This window comes from Schistocerca americana, chromosome 1, assembly GCF_021461395.2.
Source record: "Schistocerca americana isolate TAMUIC-IGC-003095 chromosome 1, iqSchAmer2.1, whole genome shotgun sequence".
NCBI lineage: Eukaryota > Metazoa > Arthropoda > Insecta > Orthoptera > Acrididae > Schistocerca > Schistocerca americana.
In genome coordinates this window covers 852,500,021-852,522,283 of record NC_060119.1, presented here as the reverse complement: position 1 = coordinate 852,522,283, position 22,263 = coordinate 852,500,021, and the positions used below count along the sequence as shown (strand labels likewise).

The following is a 22,263-nucleotide window of genomic DNA, read 5'->3' as shown; positions in this document are numbered from 1 at the left end:
ATGGCTAGTGCGTCTACCATACAAGCAGGAGATCCCAGGTTCGAGTCCCGGTGGGGGCACACATTTTGAACTGTTCCCGTTGATGTATATCATCGCCGGTTAACAGCGTAGGGCCTTGATTTAATTATCATTTCCTTCTTGAGCGCTGCATGGTCACCGATTGTATCGATTCTATCGGACATGTCCGAAAGAACAGATACCATCTCCATATATAAAATGACTTTGGTCGCTTAGCAAAACAGCCAGATAGCCGAAATTCATTTGAGCAAATCAGCCTGTTTAAGTCAGCTCCTGCAGTGGTGGTAAACTATCAGTGCTGCTTTCCGGTACATGGAGCAATTGTGTAGCCCTTGCACAGTGCTGACCTTACTCTCTTCTGTCTGCTGAAAACATGAGTTACACCACGCAGGTCAGCTGCTCAGGGCCAGTGTGTACGTAATTTAGTATGTAGTGGTACAAACATTTTATTCATTTACGTTATAGAAAGGAGCATTGTTCCCAAGCTACTGCATATTGTGAGTACTTCTCATGGCATAACATGATGAAATAAAATTTTATTTGACGTTATTCTCATATGTCACATGGGAATAAAACAGTGCCTTTAAAATATATGAGTGTATATTGATGCACATGGACCCCGCAGTTGAACAATGCTAAAGGACGCACACGACGTTAAATCGACCGTGTCCGACACTTCTTAGAAAACTCACCTCCTTACGTTGTCTGCCCCCTTACCTGAGTGGTCAATACGTCTGACTACCATGCAGCGGGCGTGTGTTCGATTCCTAGCCGGGTCGGAGATTTTCTCCGCTCTGGAACTGAATGTTATCATCATTTCATCATCATCATCGACATATACCATGCCCACTGTGGCGTCACCTGAAAGAACTTGCCACTCGGCGGCCGAACTTCCCCAGGCGGGGATTCCCGTCTATCAATGCCGTACGCTAGCTTCATTTCACCTCCTCACACTGGATATGCTTTTCATACTTCCTGTTTATCACCCACATTTCACTTCCATATAATAGTGCTGGTAGAATAACAGTCTTATAGAAGTTTAAACGCAACATCTGCTAACTTTTCCTCAAATGTTGCTAATTCTAAATAAATACGCAGAAGATGGTCCATGTTCATATATAGGGAATAACTGGTTTTGTTCGATGTACGTTGTCAGTGTCGTCGGTGTGACGTGCACAGGCTGGCCGGGGAGAACGCGTCCGAGGAGAGGCAGCAGCGTGTGCGCGACTACCTGCGGGCGGTGGCGAACGCCTCGCTGCGCCGCCTGGGGGCCCTGCGCCGCTTCGCGGGCGACCGCAGTCTGCCACAGTCCGACCTGCTGCAGCTGGTGCTCGAGGTGAGCGTGCTCAGCGCCTTGCCGTCTTGCAGAAACTCCACATCTTTCACGCCTGCAAACGCTCTTGTAGTTTTCCTTTACGCAGTCCTCAGACATTGGTCAAAAGGCGACATAGTTCCAATGAGTTTATGACATTTGGCCAGTATTTTCTATCGGCCGCTTTTGATCAAATAGTCATTATCAAGTGCCCTAGTAAAAATAAGAGACATATGTTGGCATATGGACAAGAAGAAATACACTACTGGCCATTAAAATTGCTACACCAAGAACAAATGCAGATGATAAACGGGTATTCATTGGACAAATATATTATACTGGAACTAACATGTGTTTTCATTTTCTCGTAATTTGGGTGCATAGACCCTGAGAAATCAGTACCCAGAACAACCACCTCTGGCCGTAATAACGGCCTTGATACGCCTGGGCATTGAGTCAAACAGAGCTTGGATGGCGTGTACAGGTACAGCTGCCCAAGCAGCTTCAACACGATACCACAGCTCATCAAGAGTAGTGACTGGCGTATTGTGACGAGCCAGTTGCTCGGCCACCATTGACCAGACGTTTTCAATTGGTGAGAGATCTGGAGAATGTGCTGGCCGGGGCAGCAGTCGAACATTTTCTGTATCCAGAAAGGCCCGTACAGGACCTGCAACATGCGGTCGTGCATTATCCTGCTGAAATGTAGGGATTCGCAGGGATCGAATGAAGGGTAGAGCCACGGGTCGTAACACATGTGAAACGTAACGTCCACTGTTCAAAGTGCCGTCAATGCGAACAAGAGGTGACCGAGACGTGCAACCAATGGCACCGCATCCCATCACTCCGGGTGATACGCCAGTATGGCGATGACGAATACACGCTTCCAACGTGCGTTCACCGCGATGTCCCAAACACGGATGCGACCATCACGATGCTGTAAACAGAACCTGGATTCATCCGAAAAAATGACATTTTGCCATTCCTGCAGCCAGGTTCGTCGTTGAGTACATCATCACCGGCGCTCCTGTCTGTGATGCAACGTCAAGGGTAACCGCAGCCATGGTCTCCGAGCTGATAGTCCATGCTGCTGCAAACGTCGTCGAACTGTTCGTGCAGATGGTTGTTGTCTTGCAAAGTCCCCATCTGTTGACTCAGGGATCGATACGTGGCTGCACGATCCGTTACAGCCATGCGGATAAGATGCCTGTCATCTCGACTGCTAGTGATATGAGGCCGTTGGGATCCAAACGGCGTTCCGTATTACCCTCCTGAAGCCACTGATTCCATATTCTGCTAACAGTGATTGGATCTCGACCAATGCGAGCACCAATGTCGCGATACGATAAACAGCAATCGCGATAGGCTACAATCCGACCTGTATCAAAGTCGGAAACGTGATGGTACGCATTTCTCCTCCTTACACGAGACATCACAACAACGTTTCACCAGGCAACGCCGGTCAACTGCTGTTTGTGTATCAGAAATCGGTTGGAAACTTTCCTCATGTCAACACGTTGTAGGTGCCGCCACCGGCGCCAACCTTGTGTGAATGTTCTGAAAAGCTAATCATTTGCATATCACAGCATCTTCTTCCTGTCGGTTAAATTTCGCGTCTGTAACACGTCATCTTTGTGGTGTAGCAATTTTAATGGCCACTAGTGTATGTACATACCAAGTCTGAACCAACATGATTATTTACGTTTAAAAACCTCCGAAGCGACATAGATGACGCCGAGACAAGACGTTTAATATAAGACACATGGGATCGCAAATGTCGAGATATATTCCAAAAGTGGATGACGATTGTTGAACATTAGACGTCAACAGAAGACTACCGCTCCGCACGTGCACTGGTTGAACCTACTGGTCTCTGTCCCACCTGACCATCCCAGCCAAGTTTCACGTCGGGGTGGATTTGGATCCAGGTGCTCGACTTTAGTGTTCGAACCTTATGTCTGGTAGGCAGTATTTTTTTCATTGCTTTAGACAATCACGTGTTTACATTGAGGAAAGATCCATTATTTTATTTACCGGTTTCGAGGTGTCCACTGGTTTACAGCAAAGTACAGTACAACAAAAACCTTCCGTATTGCGCCACAATTATATGAATTAAGTTTCCGAAATGAGTCGTCACCAGTAAATGGCCCACGTTTTCTTTACTAAAGAATATTTGTAAACAAAAAGGAAGGGAAAAAAAGAAAAGGAACACAAAAGAAGAACAGATTTTACTTGGCTACAGCGAGGACAATAATTTGGTAGCTTCTGATTTTACGACAGATCACATTTACAAAAGGTGTTAGAAATTTGCACTTTTTCCTCGAATGCAAGTATTGGATCGCTCCATCAACCCTTCACGCCCATGTTCACACCCAACCTTTGCACGGGTGGCGAGGTGCGTCATCTGGTGACGTCACATGTTCAACATTTCTGACCCATTTTTGTGGAATTTCCCTGCATTTGCAACCTCATGTTTCTTATATTAAATTACCCGTCCCAGCGTCAGTTTCTTCACTTCGGGTGGTTAATAAGAATCATCCTCTACGGCTCAGTGTCTACAAAATGAAACAAATAACAATATCATAGTGATTAAAACTTGGTACTTATACATGTACGTAACCATATATCTATTAGTATCGATCCGTACGACGATAAGCTACGAGGGTCGTTCTATAAGTAACGCCCCACATTTTTTTCTCGGAACATATTTATTGGTAAGAGTCAGTATTTGATGACAATATACATCAGCATGTCTTGTCCATGTATTATTTTTCTACATAGTCTCCATCACGTTCTATCACCGTACGCCAACGTTGCGGAAGAGCTTGTATTTCCTGCTGGTAAAAGCTCTCGTCCTGTAGACGTTTTCACTGCATAACTGACACCACTCTCGTCATCTTCAAAGTGTATACCCCGTAGAGAATCTTAAAGCGGCCCAAAGAGATGAAGTCCGAGGGTGACAGGTCTGGGGCAATGATGTCCAACCCAATTTGGCGATGTGTTCCCGTGCTCTCAGACTTGAGTATGGACGTGCATTATCGTGTTGGAGCAAGGTTTCTGCTGGATTTTTGTCCGATCGAACACATCGGGAACTGTTATTGAGTTTATTCAGAGTCCTCACGTATGCCTCTGAATTGATAATTGACCCTCTTGGCATCACATCCACGAGAATAACGCCATCACAATCCCGGAATCCGGCAGATGGGGTTGACTTGAATTTCTTCTTTTGTGGTGAATGAGGATGATGCCACTCCATGGACTGCCTTTTTGTTTCCGGGGCAAAGTGGTGCACCCAGTTTTCGTCTCCCGTAACGATCCGTTACAGAAGCGCCTCTCCGTTTGTCTGAGAACGTTCCAACAATTCAGATGAAATGGCCTTTCTTTGAATCTTGTGGTCCGCTGTGAGCATTCGTGGAACCGATCGAGAGCACCTCTTTGAATATCCGCGAGACTTGATCATTGCAGACGCACTTCCAATGCTGACCGACAACACTACAGCCAATTGTCGAGTTGTGATACGCCGGTCGGCATGAATAATGTCGGCACGATTCAGCATCTCTGGAGCAGTGGCTGTGACAGGAAGTCCCGAGTGTGGCTGATCATGGAGCTCTGTTTCTGCATTTCCTGAGGCTGTAACTTTCTTTCCCCATCGCCCATCTGCATTTCCTGAGGCTGTAACTTTCTTTCCCCATCACCCAACTGTACTCCTATCAACTGCAGCATCGCCATACACTGCACACAAATGTTTATGGATATTCACCACGGTTTCTTTTTCTGCACTGAAGAAATGGAAATGTCGTGTGGCTAGGGCCTCCCATCGGGTAGACCGTTCGCCTGGTGCAGGTCTTTCGATTTGACGCCACTTCGGCGACCTGCGCATCGATGGGGATGAAATGATGATGATTAGGACAACACAACACCCAGTCCCTGAGCGGAGAAATTCTCCGACCCAGCCGGGAATCGAATCCGGGCCCTTAGGATTGACAGTCTGTCACGCTGACCACTCAGCTACAGGGGCGGACTCTGCACTGAAGAATTAACTAACAGCACGTTGCTTGCAATGTGAGCCGTTTGTAGACGCCATTTGACGCTGTACTACGGCTCTGCCATCTCCCAGAAGATTCGGAAATTCGCCGGCGCACAGAACAAATGTGAAGCATCAACAAGGATGTTTGTCTATGTATATTAATGACTTTTTAAAAAATGTGGGGCATTACTTATTGAACGACCCTCATAATAACCTGCATACCAGTTCTAATCGCCTGTAGGTGGCAGTAGGGCTTAGCGCGCTCGTCAGTCGTTAGGCGGAACCGTTTGCTTCACCTGGGGCGAGTTTCAGCCGAGGTCTACGAGAAAGACAGGCCTCGGCGCGTACGTCACGAAGGTAGGCCGAGCTCGCTCAATTCAACGGACAAACAGCATTTCTGCGCCTGTTAACTCGTAACTGCGTGTGCATGAACATACGAGCATTTCACCTTCTACTGGAATCCACTATTATGGAGTCTTACTGTTATTAGTCCTACAAAGATAGGAAGGCCTACTGATAATTTGTTACGGCAGTGCTTGGGTAAAATAAAATTAAACTCATACCAAAATGATTATCTGTTGCATAAGGCAGCACATCTTGTGTGAAATTAGGACTGTTACGCAGAAGAGAGTAAATGCTATAATCAAGCCGTTATACCATTTATGTTGAGAGCTGGCCTTAAATATTGTTGTAGGACTTCATAATAGCAGATTCCAGAAGATGATGCAATTCTGGATAGTACGTACACATCTAGTTGCGAGTTGACAGGTCTGGTTACGCATTTTCTCTGCTGAGATGAGCTAGCGAGCTATGGCCTACCTTCGTGACGTACGCGCCACGGCCTGTCATTCTCGTGGGCCTCGGTTTCAGCGTTATCATATCATGCGAACTAATATGGCTGTTCCACTCTCCATTTGCGCCAATGGAGAACGATGTTCTGTAACTCGTTTATTGTTGTTTGAAAACGTCCGTAGACGACTTTCCGTACAGTACGAGGGGCAATGTTTAACCGTGGCGAAGTTTTTATAAGTGTACCGAACAGTTCAAAACTGGCAAATCAAATGGTTCAAATGGCTCTAAGCACTATGGGACTTAACATCTGAAGTCATCAGTTCCCTATACTTAGAACTACTTAAACGTAACTAACCTAAGGACATCACACACATCCATGCCCGAGGCAGGATTCGAACCTGCGACTTAGCAGCAGCGCGGTTCCAGACTGAAGCGCCTATAACAGTTCGGCCACAGTGGCCGGCGCGGCAAATCAAACATGAGGGCAAGGAAAGAGTAGGGTGCCCAGTCACATCAACTAATGATGCTGGATCGAAGAAGTACGTGACCTGATTTTGAATAACAGACGAGTATCTGTTGTTGCAGTGAAAAACCAAAAATGCAAATGTTCGTTCGTTTGTAGTCGACCACACATGGCTCAACATTTGTGAAGTCTGAAGATGATTCCCAAAATAACTTAACGAAGAGTACACGCCCGATCCTGAGAGAATCTGTCAGCACCTACCGGACCGTCATTCTCACGAAGATGAACATGTTTTCGAAACGAATCATCACAGGAGATGAAACGCGAATTCATTACTTAAGCAGAGAGCAAACGCCAGAGCATGGAAACGAACCACCCAGAATATCCAGCCAAAACGAAATTGAAGGTCAACCTTCTGCAGGAAAAGTGATACAGTTTTTTGGGACACACATGGCCCAATTCTGGAGCATAATCTGGAGAAGGGGTAAACAGTCATCATTACAGTGAGTGTGCGGTGACCTGAAGCTTGTAATTCGAAACAAACACAGAAGCCTGTTGTCAAACGGCGTTCTTCTTTTCCATGTCGACGCGCGTTCACATGTCGATGCTCACACGACTCAGACTTAAATACTTGCGTTTAGAATTGTTAGACTATCCTGTTCACAGCGATGATATCTTCCGTCGGATTCCCATTTATTTCGTCCATTTAGAGATGGTTTCACTGACCGTCGATTCACCTCCGATGAAGCAATGAAGGAAATGATACATACGTCGCTTGATGATAAGCAGAAACTTACTTTTTTCTGAGGTTATTGGAAAACCCATATTGCGCAGATTCTTTTCGACTTTCCCTCATTTATACAATCGTATAAAAATTAAAATAAAACGAAAAACAGAAAATGCCAAATCAGATCTAAGTGAATGGTCGACCTTATGTACAACACTTTACGGTTCAGCTTGCAGACGGTACAGAATATACTGAAGCTAACATTATAGGATCTGATTTTACCAGCTGGTTATAAATTGCAAGGCGAAGGAATGACAGTGACAGTGAGGGTCTTGCAGTTATTGTACAGGCAGGAGGAACTCACCGCACTGACAACAGCCAAGTCATCTATTGTTTTTCAGGTGATGAAACGATTAGCATTCAGCAATCAGTATTTGGAAGTATCAGATAAAGAAAGGGCCTACCTGCTGTAACTTCTTTTTCGATGCTGTAATAATGCTGACGGAGGATTTTGTTTTGTACATCACGGAAAAAACGTTGGGATAAAGTGTGATGGAAAGGCCAGCCGCTAAAGCATGCGTTGCACCTAGATACTAGGATGTAGTGGTTGTCAGGACGATGGCTTCATGCCCGCATCTCGTGGTCGTGCGGTAGTGTTCTCGCTTCCCACGCCCGGGTTCGATTCCCGGCGGGGTCAGGGATTTTCTCTGCCTCGTGATGGCTGGGTGTTGTGTGATGTCCTTAGGTTAGTTAGGTTTAAGTAGTTCTAAGTTCTAGAGGACTGATGACCATAGATGTTAAGTCCCATAGTGCTCAGAGTAATTTGACGATGGCTTCAAGAACCATTGTGAGTCTGCTACTAACAAACTTAGTAACAACTAACAAAATTAGCAGCAAGAAATAATATCCTTAGAAAACTGGTGTGCAGCAAAATGGATACAAATGCTCCAGTTCACAAAACAACAAATGAATATACTCTCCCTGTATGGAACACCAAGAAAAGATACGCTGTATAACAACTGGTTGCACTAAGGCACCTCTGCGTAAACAGTGCGAAGCAGCAGCCACTTATGCTTCAACGCTGCGCCAGTTCAGCACCCTGAATCTACACACACACACACACACACACACACACACACACACACACACAGACGTTTCAACAATGCGAAAAGCAGGTATTTAATACAAATGAGAAATTCAAGCAGACCTGTCGCGGAAGGTATACAGGGTGTTACAAAAAGGTACGGCCAAACTTTCAGGAAACATTCCTCACACACAAAGAAAGAAAAGATGTTATGTGGACATGTGTCCGGATATTACTGCTCTTCAAATCACATTAATCATGGAATGGAAACACACAGCAAAAGAACGTACCAGCGTGACTTCAAAAACTTTGTTACAGGAAATGTTCAAAATGTCCTCCACTAGCGAGGATACATGCATCCACCCTCCGTCGCATGGAATCCCTGATGCGCTGATGCAGCCCTGGAGAATGGCGTATTGTATCACAGCCGTCCACAATACGAGCACGAAGAGTCTCCACGTTTGGTACCGGGGTTGCGTAGACAAGAGCTTTCAAATACCCGCATAAATGAAAGTCAAGAGGGTTGAGGTCAGGAGAGCGTGGAGGCCATGGAATTGGTCCGCTTCTACCAATCCATCGGTCACCGAATCTGTTGTTGAGAAGCGTACGAACACTTCGAGTGAAATGTGCAGGAGCTCCATCGTGCATGAACCACATGCTGTGTCGTACTTGTAAAGGCACATGTTCTAGCAGCACAGGTAGAGTATCCCGTATGAAATCATGGCGGTGAATCGAGGAAGTACAGTACATACTGACGAAACTAAAATGAGCTCTGACATGGAAATTAAGCGTTTCCGGACACATGTACACATAACATCTTTTCTTTATTTGTGTGTGAGGAATGTTTCCTGAAAGTCTGGCCGTACCTTTTTGTAACACCCTGTATTATATATGTACCCGCAGTGGGTAAAATCACGACTTGATATCACAGTTCGGCACAGAACCTGTAAGATGGCACTCATTTCAAGAGGAATGAGCCAACTGGAAAATTTACAGTATGGTCCATTGGCCTCTACATCTGCTTATATACTCCGATAGCCACCAAGCGGTGTGTGGCGGATGGCACAATTCGCGCCAAAGTCATATTCCCCCCCCCCCCCCCACCCCCTTGTGTTCCACTTGCGGATCGCGCGAGGGAAAAAAGACTTTCTGAACGTTTAGCGCTCCGTCTACCTGCAAGTGTGTCCCACTTCAAACTTTCTATGAGATTTGTAACGCTCTCGCGATGGCTAAATGTACCAGTCACGAATCTTGCCATTCTTCTTTGGACCTTCTCAGTCTCTTGAATCAGACCCAACTGGTAAGGGTCCCATATGGACGAACAATACTCGAAGACTGGACGAACTAACGTATTGTGAGCTATTTCCTTTGTTGAAGGACTGCATCGCTTGAGGATTCTACCAATAAACCGCAATCTAGAGTTCGCCTTACCCGTTACTTGTGTAATCTGATCTTCCATTTGAGATCATTTCGAACAGTCACACCCAGATACTTGATGGATTTTACCGCTTCCAAAGACTGGGCATTTATTTTGTACTCGTACATTAATGGGGATTTTCGCCTTGTTATACGCAGTAGGCTACACTTACTAATATTGGGAGTCATTACACCACGCATTTATTTTCTGTAAATCCTCGAGTAAATTTGACGCCGGTGCAGAGCAACCTAGCATATGACTTTCTCGAAGTAAGTCATCGCAGGATGAATTAGTACGAGCCGATGACAGAATGTGTGTTGTGTCCACCGTTCGCCTTTATGACGCCCTGAACTCTGCTGGGGACACTTTCAATAAGGTGTCTGAATGTTTGTGAAGGAATGTCAACGGATTCTTCCTCAACAGCAGAAACCAGAGAAGGAAGTTATTTTGGACACTTGGATCTGGAGCGAAGACGACATTAAAATTCACCTCAAAGGTGTTCAGGTCCGGACTCGGGGAAGACCAGTCCATTTGAAGAATGTTGTTGTCCACAAAATACTGCTGCACAGATGCCGCTTTATGACAGGGGGTCATGCTAATACAAACAGTCGTCGTCTTCGAACTGTTCCTGCTGTAAACTTTATTCACATTCTTCCACATTTAGCGTTTTCTTAAGTGCAATTAAGGGACCGGACAGTAATCACGAAATACATCCCCATACCGTAACACCATCTCCTCCGTGCTTCACTATTGTCACTACACGTGATGGCAGGTAACACTCTGCGGGCATTCACTAAACCAGAAACATTCCATAGGATTGCCATAGGGTCTAGCGTGATTCATCACCCCGAATCACTCATTTTCAGTCACCCACTGTCCACCACTTGAAGCGTCGCTTAACATTGACTACAGAAACGCGGGCCTTATGATGAGCTGCTCGAACATTGTACGCCAATATTAACTCTGAACAAGTACCCGGCCTAACCGAGAGATGGCAGGCTTTGTTGAAAAATATCTCTGGATCAGAAAGTATATGATGTGTGAAGTACATGTTTCAAGGTTGAAGACGCCACATTGTATTTGTTAGGCAGCCATCAATAGTGAACGTTGTTAGTGAATTTGTGAAAATGGAGTAAATTTGTCATCGTTATGTGATAAAATACTTTTTTTGAAAGTCCTCAGAACAACCAATATTAAAGCTGAGCTACATTGTACTTTGGGAGAGTCTGCTCCTTCGTTGACAACAGTAAAATATTGAGTAGTTGAGTTTAAACGAGGCCGCACGAGCTGCCAAGACGGGCACGCAGTGGTCGACCAAATGAGGTGACGACTCCAGAAATGGTGAAGGAAATCCACAAAACGGTACTGGATGATCGTCGACTGAAAGTGTGCGAGCTAGCAGACATAGTATGTATTTCAAAAAGTGCAGTACATCGCATATTATCTGAAAATTTGGACATGAGACAACTGTGTGCAAGATTTGTGCCGCGTTTGCTCACACTCGAGCAAAAGCAGTGTCGTTAAGATGTTTCAATTGAGTGTTTAGCGAAGTTTCGCAGCAATAAAGTTGATTTTTTGCGTCGTTTCATAACCATGGATGAAACGTGGGTCCACCAATTCACTCCCGAGACATAAGATCAAAACAATGGACACAAGTTGGAGAACCGACAGCATAGTTTTGCTTACTGGTAACACTCTGACGTATTTATTTAGCGTATTTAAGGTACACACTCCCACTCCCTTACAGACTGAGTAGAATTGAAAAAAAAAATGCGATTGCTGGTTAAATGCACTACAAAGCCAATGTATCCCAAATATTAAACAATTCATATGACGCATATCACTCCTCCTCAACACACTGACGACTGCATGAGCTTATAGTACAGTTGCCTCCATAACATTTATTTCAGATCCTCTGTGCAATCTGTTGAGGTGCAGATCAGGTAACAGCATGCCAAATTTTCCAGCTTTCATGTATTTCACAGATCTCCATTTCACACTTCTATTAGTATGTATTTGACTTCCTGTTTACTTTCAGTTCTCTCTCACTCTCTCTGTCACTAACTCACTCACACGCACGCACACACACACACACACACACACACACACACACACACACACACACACACACACTATGCTGCTAAACATCTAATCCAACAAAGAGCGGACTGTTCCACGAAGATTTTGATTTTGGATAATACACGAAACTGTTCCTTCATTTTACATAGTACCATATGGGAAGTATATTTCAGTTAAAAAAAATGACCATAAATTACGCAGGTGTGAGCTATCAGAAAAGTATAAAAAAGAAAAAAAGGCCTAACTGTTACACATCTTTTTTTGAGATTCATCACTGCCCAAAGTAAAGACAATTTTTCGAGCTGTGGATTTCTCCTCTCTTATGTGTAGGAATACCAAGAAATGACTGCTTCAGATGACCAAAGATTTTGCTCATACATATTTTGCACACATAATAATACATTTAAAACATTTATTCAAAGTGCACCCAAAACACCGCAGTACGATATGGGTACGTCAAAGTATTCATAGAGCACCAACTTTTTCACGTTTCATGTATTTTTATACGCACTTGTAGCAACTACAGTAATTGTCCATTGCTGTTACAAATAAACAAACGGTGAAAATGTAAAGAGTATGTGTAATATTAGATGTTTTGAGCTCTGTCGCAAACAGAAACAAGCAGGGTCGCAGTTTAATGTTGACAACATGCGCAGATCGCAGAGCACACTCCCGAGATATTCCTACTCTGTGGTAGTGCTGTGTGAGTCGCTGGCAGCACCAATCCAGCGCTGCCGACCGTGTTAGGCACTGCGGCGTAGCCCCGCGACGCAGAGAAACGCCTCGCCATCTAGACGCAGAAGCCAGACAGCACAAGCAGGACATGGCACATCCTCGCCAACAGAAGAATACTTTCCACCCCTTCGGTAGCAGTCGTACAAAACCCGACCTCTACAATGTCATCACCGAAAAGCAAGGTACAATTCATGCTAACAGTAACAGCGTTTTATGGAGAAGCTTCGTGTGGCATGGGATAAGAGACCTAATGTGCCTACCATAGTGCATATGAACACGTAAATAACATGTCAAAGTAACTATGAAGCAAGTTAGAACGTTTTAACAGGCCGTAGACAGCGGCCGGCACATGAGAGACGCATAGCAAACGCCGATCTCGTACCTGTCATTGACTACTGTCACGCAGAGTGTTTTTTAGGTTGGTTAACTTAATTTGTTGTTGACAGTTGCCAATGGCAGGCGGTTGCTGTACCGGCTACGTGCAGCACACTAAGAGCTCATGCAAATACAAAGTGGATTATTGAGCTGAAAGAAAAGATGCATGTTATGCTGAAAAGTAGTGAACTTCGAATTAACAGGTAATGAAACGTGTACTCAATATGTATGTACTCTAGCTGTCTTTCCCAAAACATTCAGTCATTATACAGGGTGATTCAAAAAGAATACCACAACTTTAGGAATTTAAAACTCTGCAACGTCAAAAGGCAGAGCTAAGCACTATATGTCGGCGAATTAAGGGATCTATAAAGTTTCATTTAGTTGTACATTTGTTCGCTTGAGGCGCTATTGACTAGGCGTCAGCGTCAGTTGATGCTAAGATGGCGACCGCTCAATAGAAAACTTTTTGTGTTATTGAGTACGGCAGAAGTGAATCGACGACAGTTGTTCAGCGTGCATTTCGAACGAAGTATGGTGTTAAACCTCCTGATAGGTTACAGAGAATGGGTGTTTGTGCAAAGGGCAGGCAGCCCATGACAGAGCACTTCATCACTGGCCTCCAAGAAGCCCTGATCTTACCCCCTGCGATTTTTTCTTATGGGGGTATGTTAAGGATATGGTGTTTCGGTCACCTCTCCCAGCCACCATTGATGATTTGAAACGAGAAATAACAGCAGCTATCCAAACTGTTACGCCTGATATGCTACAGAGAGTGTGGAACGAGTTGGAGTATCGGGTTGATATTGCTCGTGTGTCTGGAAGGGGCCATATTGAACATCTCTGAACTTGTTTTTGAGTGAAAAAAAAACCTTTTTAAATACTCTTTGTAATGATGTATAACAGAAGGTTATATTATGTTTCTTTCATTAAATACACATTTTTAAAGTTGTGGTATTCTTCTTGAATCACCCTGTACTGTACGACATAAGACATGCTGTCAAACGGAACTGCAACAAATACTTAAATAACTACATAGCATCTCTTAACTAATAGTAAATATATAAACTTCATCATTATTCTCATCTGCAAAGAAAACCATCATTATTCATATTATAATAACTTCATCATTATCATCATCTGCAAAGAAAAACTTCATTATTCATATTACCATATTCTTCATACAACTATTCATCATCATTTATTATCATCTGCAAAAAATAGACACTTAATTATGCATATTCATATTACCATTTACTTCCTACAACTATTCATTATCATTCGTTACTTCATATAGTATAGAGTTTCTTACTTCTAGCATATATCATCACTAAAATTAACATCTGTAGTTCTGTCTGACAGCCTGCATCAATCGCCTCGTATTCAGAAAGAAAAATAATTAGTCAAGACTGCTATCATACGATGTGTATAGCATATTCTGGTTAATGCTTGTTAATTCTGATCCATTTACTCTTCATGACAAGGTATTGCATTTTCTTCCGTTCATTCCGATGGTAAAATTTCCATTTCAGAGTAAACCACTGTGGTTTTTTAATTTATTTCTTGTACACGTTATTGCTTTCTGAATATGATGAATAAGGATTAATATCTTGCATTTAAATCACATACTCATTAAATGAAAACTTGTTTCTAGTGATATAACTAAGCATACAGCATAGCATGACAGAAAACGTATTAGGTCAAAAACATAGACAGTTTTCAAGTGAAAAAATGTACACACAGTATCATAATGTAGTAGCAAAAAATGTAAAATAGTCACGATGTTGAGATATCATAAGGCAAAATGTCAAAGTCAACTGGTGTTTGTTATATCTTAAAGATTACATATTGCATACAGACAAAAATTCTACTTTCGATAGGAAAACAATCATACATACACAAAAATGGAAAATGTGTACGGTCTGATGTCTAACGACAAGAAAAGCGACCTGCTAACCTTACCTTGCCGGGCACTTGCCAAGAAAAAATACGATCATTATCAGTAAGTATTCACATAAATATAATTGCATAAGTGGTCGTATATATATCAGGAAATGTCATTACAGTGTGATAAATCGTAAAGTATGTTCATTCAATAAAGGGTTTAATATTGGAGACATGGTGATTGCCTTTGCTTTTTCTGGTTCTCAAAGTTTCGACGTGTACTACATTGGGGTGAGGAATGCTGCGAATTCTGTATGTACCTGCGTATAGAAGCTCAAATTACTGCATCTACTCTTTCCTCTGTTGGATAAATAGTGTGTACGTACTAATATCTTCTGTCCAATGTGAAAATCACGGCGTGTACAAACCTGTTTTTGCTGTCTTCTCCGGCGCTCTGCGGCACGTTTGATGTTGTTCAGCGCAATGTCAATTATTTCATGGTGGCGTAGTCGACGAGATGTGGGAAAGGATAGTAATTCTTTAATTTTGTTAGGTGGTTCAACATTTTTCAATATAACAGTCGGAGATAGCATAGTAGATTCATTTGGTATGGAGTTAATTACGTCCTGGAATGAGAGTATGTGTGTATCCCAATCAATATGTCTTTTATGGCAGTATATTCTATATAGTTTACCAATTTCTTTCATTAGTCGTTCACAAGGGTTCGAAGAGGCGTGATACTTGGATATATAGATCGGAGAAATGTTTCTAGCTCGTAACATACGGGTCCATATTGCAGACCGAAATTGTGGTCCATTGTCGGAAATTACTTTCAATACATGCCCTACATGAAGTAAAAAATCTTTTACAAATGCATTCGAAATAGTTTTAGCAGTAGCTTTGCGTAACGGAGTGAAGGTAACAAATTTCGGAGTGAGTTCAACAGCGACAAAGATGTAGCAAAAACCTCTATTAGTTCTGGGAATTGTACCAAAAATGTCTACAGCGGCCATGTGTCTCAATTTAACGGGTACAATAGTATGTAACGGAGGAATATGTGAAGTCGTGTCTGATTTAGCTTTCTGGCAGATTTTACGTGACGCTAAAACTCGTCGAATACGTTTCTCCATGTTAGCAAAATAACAGTTCTGTCTCAGTATAAGAAAACATTTTCTGGCTCCATAATGTGCGTAACTTAAATGAGTATACCAAATTAATTTGTTAACAAGCTCGTCAGGAATACATAATAAGAAAACATTTTCTGGTTCCATAATGTGCGTAACTTAAATGAGTATACCAAATTAATTTGTTAACAATCTCGTCAGGAATACATAATAACCAATTGTTGCTGTCAGGGACAGAGCGGCGAAACAGAATGTTATTGCGTACAGTATAATGGTTTCTGATGGTAACATTATTCCTATCTTGCCAAAGGTGTTTAATTTCTTTCCACACGTTGTCTTTGTTCTGCTCTTGTGCTATGTCTCGTAATGATGACGAAATAAAATTTTCGAATGCAACTTGTTGAATATACATGACGCTAAAATTTGCTTGGCAGAAGTTGGTTGCGATGTCTTGCTGATTCTTGCTGAGAGAACGGGACAGTGCGCCTGCTACAACATTTTTTGTACCGGGAATGTGAACAACTGTAAAATTGAATTCCTGTAAATAAAGTTTCCATCTGCTTAACCTGTCATGTGTAAATTTAGCGGAAAGTAAAAACTGTATAGCTCTATGGTCTATGTAAACGGTAGTAGTCTTCCATAAAGAAAATGCCTAAATCTCATAAATGCCCATACAACACATAATGTTTCAAGTTCTGTGACAAAATAATTGCGTTCAGCAGGTGATAGAACGCGACTTGTAAAGGCGATGTTTTTAATTACTGTAGTACCATCTTCTTCAATTTCCTGAAAAATGTGTACGCCTAAAGCGGTGTTAGAACTGTTGGTGGCAATGGAAAAATTTCTGGTAGGATCTGGGTGTGATAAAAGTGGTGCATTCCACAAGGCATGTTTCAAATTAACAAACTCAGACTGTGCTTGGCTATCCCAGGACCAAATAGCGTTTTTACCCGTCAATTGGCATAATCTAGGGGTGTCTAAAGCAGAGTAATGAATAAATTTACGGAAAAAGTTAATTAATCCCAAAAATCTGCGTAGTTGTTTCTTCGTCGTTCGAATAGTAATGCCACGTAAAGCTTGAAGTTTTTTCGGGTCAGGCGCAATGCCTTCTGCTGAAATTAAATGTCCAAGAAATTTTATGGAAGTTTTGCCAAAGTGTGATTTGCTAAGATTAACTGTGAGTCCTTGTGCACGAAAAGTTTGCAACAGTTGTTCCAGAATCGGATTATGTTCAGACCAGTTAGCTTCTGCAATAAGAATGTCGTCTACATACGTTGTGATTCTGTCTTTTAATTCTGTCGGAAGCATAGTATTCAAACCGCGAATAAACGCTGCTGAAGAAATTGTTAAACCGAACGGTAATTTACAAAATTGATTACAGTCACCAAAACAGAGAAATGCTGTGTACTTTCTGCAGTTTGGATGGAGCTGAATTTGCCAAAATCTCGATTTCAAATCTAATGTGGAATAAACGGCAGTACCATTAAATTTCTGTAGAAGTTCTTCTAGTGTCTGTGGGCGATCTGTTTCATTAATAATAATGTCATTGATGTGACGCGAATCAAGTAAGAGGCGAAGTGATCCATCCTTTTTCTTAACAATATGGAGCGGGTTTATGTACGGACTAACTGCCGGTTCAATAATTCCTTGGTCTAGCATAGCTTGTAATTCTTTCTTAACTTGTTCTCTGTGGATATAAGGAATGGGATAATGTTTAGCTTTAAATGTGTCGTGCTGTTTAGCTTGAAATTCATACATAAAACCGGACATAGTACCAGGGACTTTGTCAAAAACTGGAGCTTGCTGTAAAAGAATTTTGCGTAGTTGCGTACGTTCGTCGTCTGTATTTGCACTGCTATGTTTAACTTTATCAGAAATCATTTGTATAACGTCATAGTCGGCTTCGTCTGGTGTATTGTAGTTGTGAACATACGTATCTGTGAACAATGTGGAATGACAGTTTATGTTACGTGATGCAGAAATGACCTCTGTCCGCTTGATTGTTTGTTCTTCTGCAGATAAAGAGTGCTGAAATTCTAATTCCAGTTGTACATTTTCATCCTTTAACATTAAATAGGAATGTTGAAAGTCAATAATTGCGTCGTGTTGTACCAGAAAATTCGTACCTAAAATAACGTCTGTTGTCAAAAGGGAACAATCCAAAAATTTGAGTTGAACGTATGACCTGCAATATAAAACGATAAGAGTGTAATTTTACATGTACTCCTTTACCAGATACTGCTCCTTTTACTTTAGTTCTGCCTAATGGCAACGTAGAATAAATATTCTCTTTGTTACATTCGTTGAAGGTTTCTTCATTTATAACTGACATAGGTAATCCAGAATCGATTACTGCTGAAAATTTGGATGATCCAATCTTTAGTTCAATGACAGGGTGGGAAATGGTTTTTTGAATAACTGGTTTTTCCCGCAAAAGAGTGTCTCGGATGTCGTCTAAAGTAATAACATTTTCGTGAACAAGATTCTCTGTGTCAAAAGTATTGCTTGCGTTGCTGGAAGATGCAACCTGTACTATATCTAGTCAAATTCTTTCTGACGTGCTGTTATTTGCGGGAGAATGCTGTGGCATCTCGGCTATTTGTACTGTTCTGTTATTTCTTCCTGATGTATTAGGTTCGGGATGATACCGACTGTCTGGTTCATTCATAATAATCTGTTGTAGATGATTCTGCTGCTGGTAAGACCGACTGTTACGCTGAAAATTGTGCTCTTTACTTTTACGTCGGTCATAATAATCGTTGCTATACGGCGCATTGCGATATGAGTTGTAAAGGTGTGTTTTCTGTACGTAGTGATTTCCTTGTTGCTGTGCATTACTATTTAGTGGAGCCGACGCTATACGTGTAGGCGGCGAAACATTAAAGCTTGGTTGACCTTGCAGACTACATTGTTGGTTAGGTATGCTAACCGACTGGTTTTGTTGATGTTGTGGGGAAAAGCCTCTATTGTTGCCACATTGTCTTTGCTGTTGCTGATAACTATGAGGATACTGATAATTAAAATTTTGTCTGTTATTAAAATTCTGGTGGTTGTCATTCCTGGACCGTCTATCACCTTTGCTATTAAAATAGCGTGGCTAATCGTAATTTCCGTATGCTTGCTTGCCTTGGTTATGATGTGAAAAATTTTTGTTAATGAAGGAATAGTCTGATTGATGAACTTCCAAAAGCTGTAACAGATCTCTGAATGCCGAAATATTTTCTTTCTGCTTACAAGTGATACTCTTAACGATCGTGGTAATTTAGAAATACATAATTGGATAAGTGCTGATTCACTGTATGGCTCACTTAAGTATTGGTTTTGTTGGACCATGTGTTCAAAAAATTGCGTGACAGTGGGAAAATTTGAGTTCTCATAATTTGGTAAGCTAATTAATTGATCCTTGATTCCGCGCTGTGTCGTCTTTGACCAATACGCTGACAGAAAAGCATTCTGAAATTCTTCTACCGAGTAGCATTGTCTCGCGATCGGTCTCATACGAGTTGCCGGTTCGCCTTCCAAAAAACTGCAAATAAATTCAAGTTTGTGTGTTACGGGCCAAGTTGGTGGAAAAGCAAAGCTAAATTGTTGTATCTAATCCAAAGGGTGAGTCTGTGTTCTGTCATTTTTAAATACCTTAATTTCCTAATGGATAGAAAGTGCTTGTAATCAAAATTATCGTCTCTGTATGTCTGAACAGGTTCAGGATTGAATGATAATCTGTTTGTCTGTGACTGTTCGGAATCTAAGTCACGTACCCTCTGTAAATTACCTAAATTATACTGTCTGTGTGAGTGTGAGAAATGTTCGGAATGTGGCGTATGCTGTGCCGTGTTAAAGGCTGAAACATTTTTCATCTCTGTCACTTCTTGCTGTAAAGATGACAATTTTCTACGTAATGTATTATTGGACGAACCTATCTCACTAATTGTCTGCTGTAAGTTTTGGAATTCGGGTGTTTGATTGAACGAAATTGGTGACGTATCGTCTGATTTAGTGTCGTTGTTATTGTCGATAAACTCAATACGACTGGCCAATTCATCAAATTTTTCAAATTTGTTTTTTGATTTTACGGGTGGTTTTGTTCAATTTCTTAACGTCTGCTTTTATAGCATCGGGATCCTGTATTAATTCCAACTGTTCAAGTCTGCTGGTCATTGTCTGAAAGTCTACTATGTGAGTGTCTGCTTTTGTTTTAAGAGTGGAGATTTCATCATGCAATTCAGTGTTCAACTGTTTGATAGTATTAATTTCGTCTGATACTGTAGCAATGTTGTTGTCTACGTATGTTTTTGTTTTCGTAAATAATTTACGCTTATCTTCCTGTCTCTGTGCAGTAATTGTTTCCATGACTTGTTTCTTTACTTTGTTCTGTTCCTGTATAAATTTACGGTGACGCGTTTCACTGTTTTGTAGGTGGTGATTAAAACGTTCGTCAATTTGGCTATTTTGTTGTTCAAATTTCGTCTCTACTTTCGCATCCAGTGTGCGTGAAAGTTCTGATGACATTAATTTAAACTCGCCGCGTAACTGTGTTGCGTTTTCAGAACATTGTTTAGCGACTGCACTAATTTCATTTCTAAGTAATTTCGTTGTGGCTGCATGTGTATTACTTAATTCTTGTGCAACAGATCTAATTTCTTCACTACTATTCCTAGCACAAGCCTTAATTTCCGCACGTAATTGTTCTTTAGTATCATGACATTGCACGGCAACGGCTGCAATCTGTTCACTAAGTTGTTTGAAATTGTTGTCTTGTTTATCATTCGACTGTTTGAGATTTTCATTAAGTTGTTTGTTCGATTCATTAAGGTTATCTTATTTTTCATTAAGTCGTACCAATAATGCCATAACTCGATCCATGCCAAAATTAGTTGCCGTATTCTCTGTGCTGTGTGATGATGTATCTGCATTTGTCACGTTTTGTGTACCGGTAACCATTTGGTCATTGTCTGATTCACAAAAAGGTTTGCCAATCGGATGTGCACTGTTGGTCACTACATCGGAATCAAATAAACTTCACGTGTTTTGTGTACATTGTTCACCTTCGTTAGAAACAATTATCTGTTCGCTACGTAAATTTTGCAAATCGGGCGTATCAAACTGGACAGCGTTCATTGTAACGGAACGTGCCGCGTCATCAATTGTTACATTTACTGTGGACATAATTGAATTTGTTTGTTCATCATTAGGATCAAAATCATTACTAGTGATCGGCACGCACTGATTATCAGTAATTAGAGGATTATCGCTACTACACTGAGTGTCGCTAGTATTATCGGTCAAATTATTCGAGTCGGCTTTTTCACTCATTGCACATCGCGATGTACTGTTAGCAGTTTTTCGCGGCATTTTCACAAATCAAAGTTAAGCACAAAAATGAAACAAAGACAAAGCAAAAATTGAACAAATACAATTACAACAAAGAGCAATAAATAGCTGATGATCTGTGAATAAAGGAGTGACAAATTAGTAAATGCGTTGCGCAAGATGCAAACTATCTTTAACAATAGTGTAAATAACAGCAGATATATGACTACTTCTCAGAAATTCACAAAAATACGATCCTGGCCGGTTGTCGACAAGTGTAACCTCCCAACAGAAAAGTTCCGAAACCTCCCAACAGTAAAAAATATAATTATGTCGTTCACATTCAGTATAATCTACCAACAGTAAAATTGCGTAACCTATGAATAACAAAATGTGACTATTCTCTCAATAAAAAGTTGTGGCTCACTTATAACCTTTCAATAACTGACTGAATTTAAACTGGTAAATTTTGGACGTCAGCAGTGCTGCGTCATGGCCCTGAAAATTCATTCTGAATAAATTAAAAATCTTACCTTAATTAGGTCGCCGGATAACGCATATATATCTGCTCCTATAAGAAATTATTCTGGCACAGCCCTGTGCAATGCTGGCCGATAGATTTGTCATTTATAAAAGGAAACAACTGATTTTTCTTTTCAATAATCGGGGTGACCAAGGATTGGAGAAATTAGTAAATTCTTTAAACTGAAATGAATGCTCGTCAAAAGTTACTTTTTATGAGAAAGATTATTATTAAGAGATTTTTTTTTTAAACATTTACATGGGACTTGAGATAACAATACTACATATGCGCGAGGCTGCTTTTACCTTATACTACAACGCTGAGGCTCCGCCATCGCTGCACACGACCAGCCCAGCCAACACGATACACCAGACTGCTCGCTAGCAACTACTT

At 41.6% G+C, this 22,263-nt stretch overlaps 1 protein-coding gene across 1 annotated transcript in view; it reads left to right on the top strand.

The window, feature by feature from the left end:
• The window catches only part of LOC124594636 (sodium channel protein Nach-like), a 159,452-nt gene that overhangs the window by 38,361 nt on the left and 98,828 nt on the right, over positions 1–22,263 (top strand). The window contains exon 2 of the mRNA XM_047133007.1: positions 1,198–1,354. Within this exon, the coding sequence (XP_046988963.1) occupies positions 1,198–1,354 (157 nt within the window). The remainder of the gene's footprint in view (positions 1–1,197; positions 1,355–22,263) is intronic.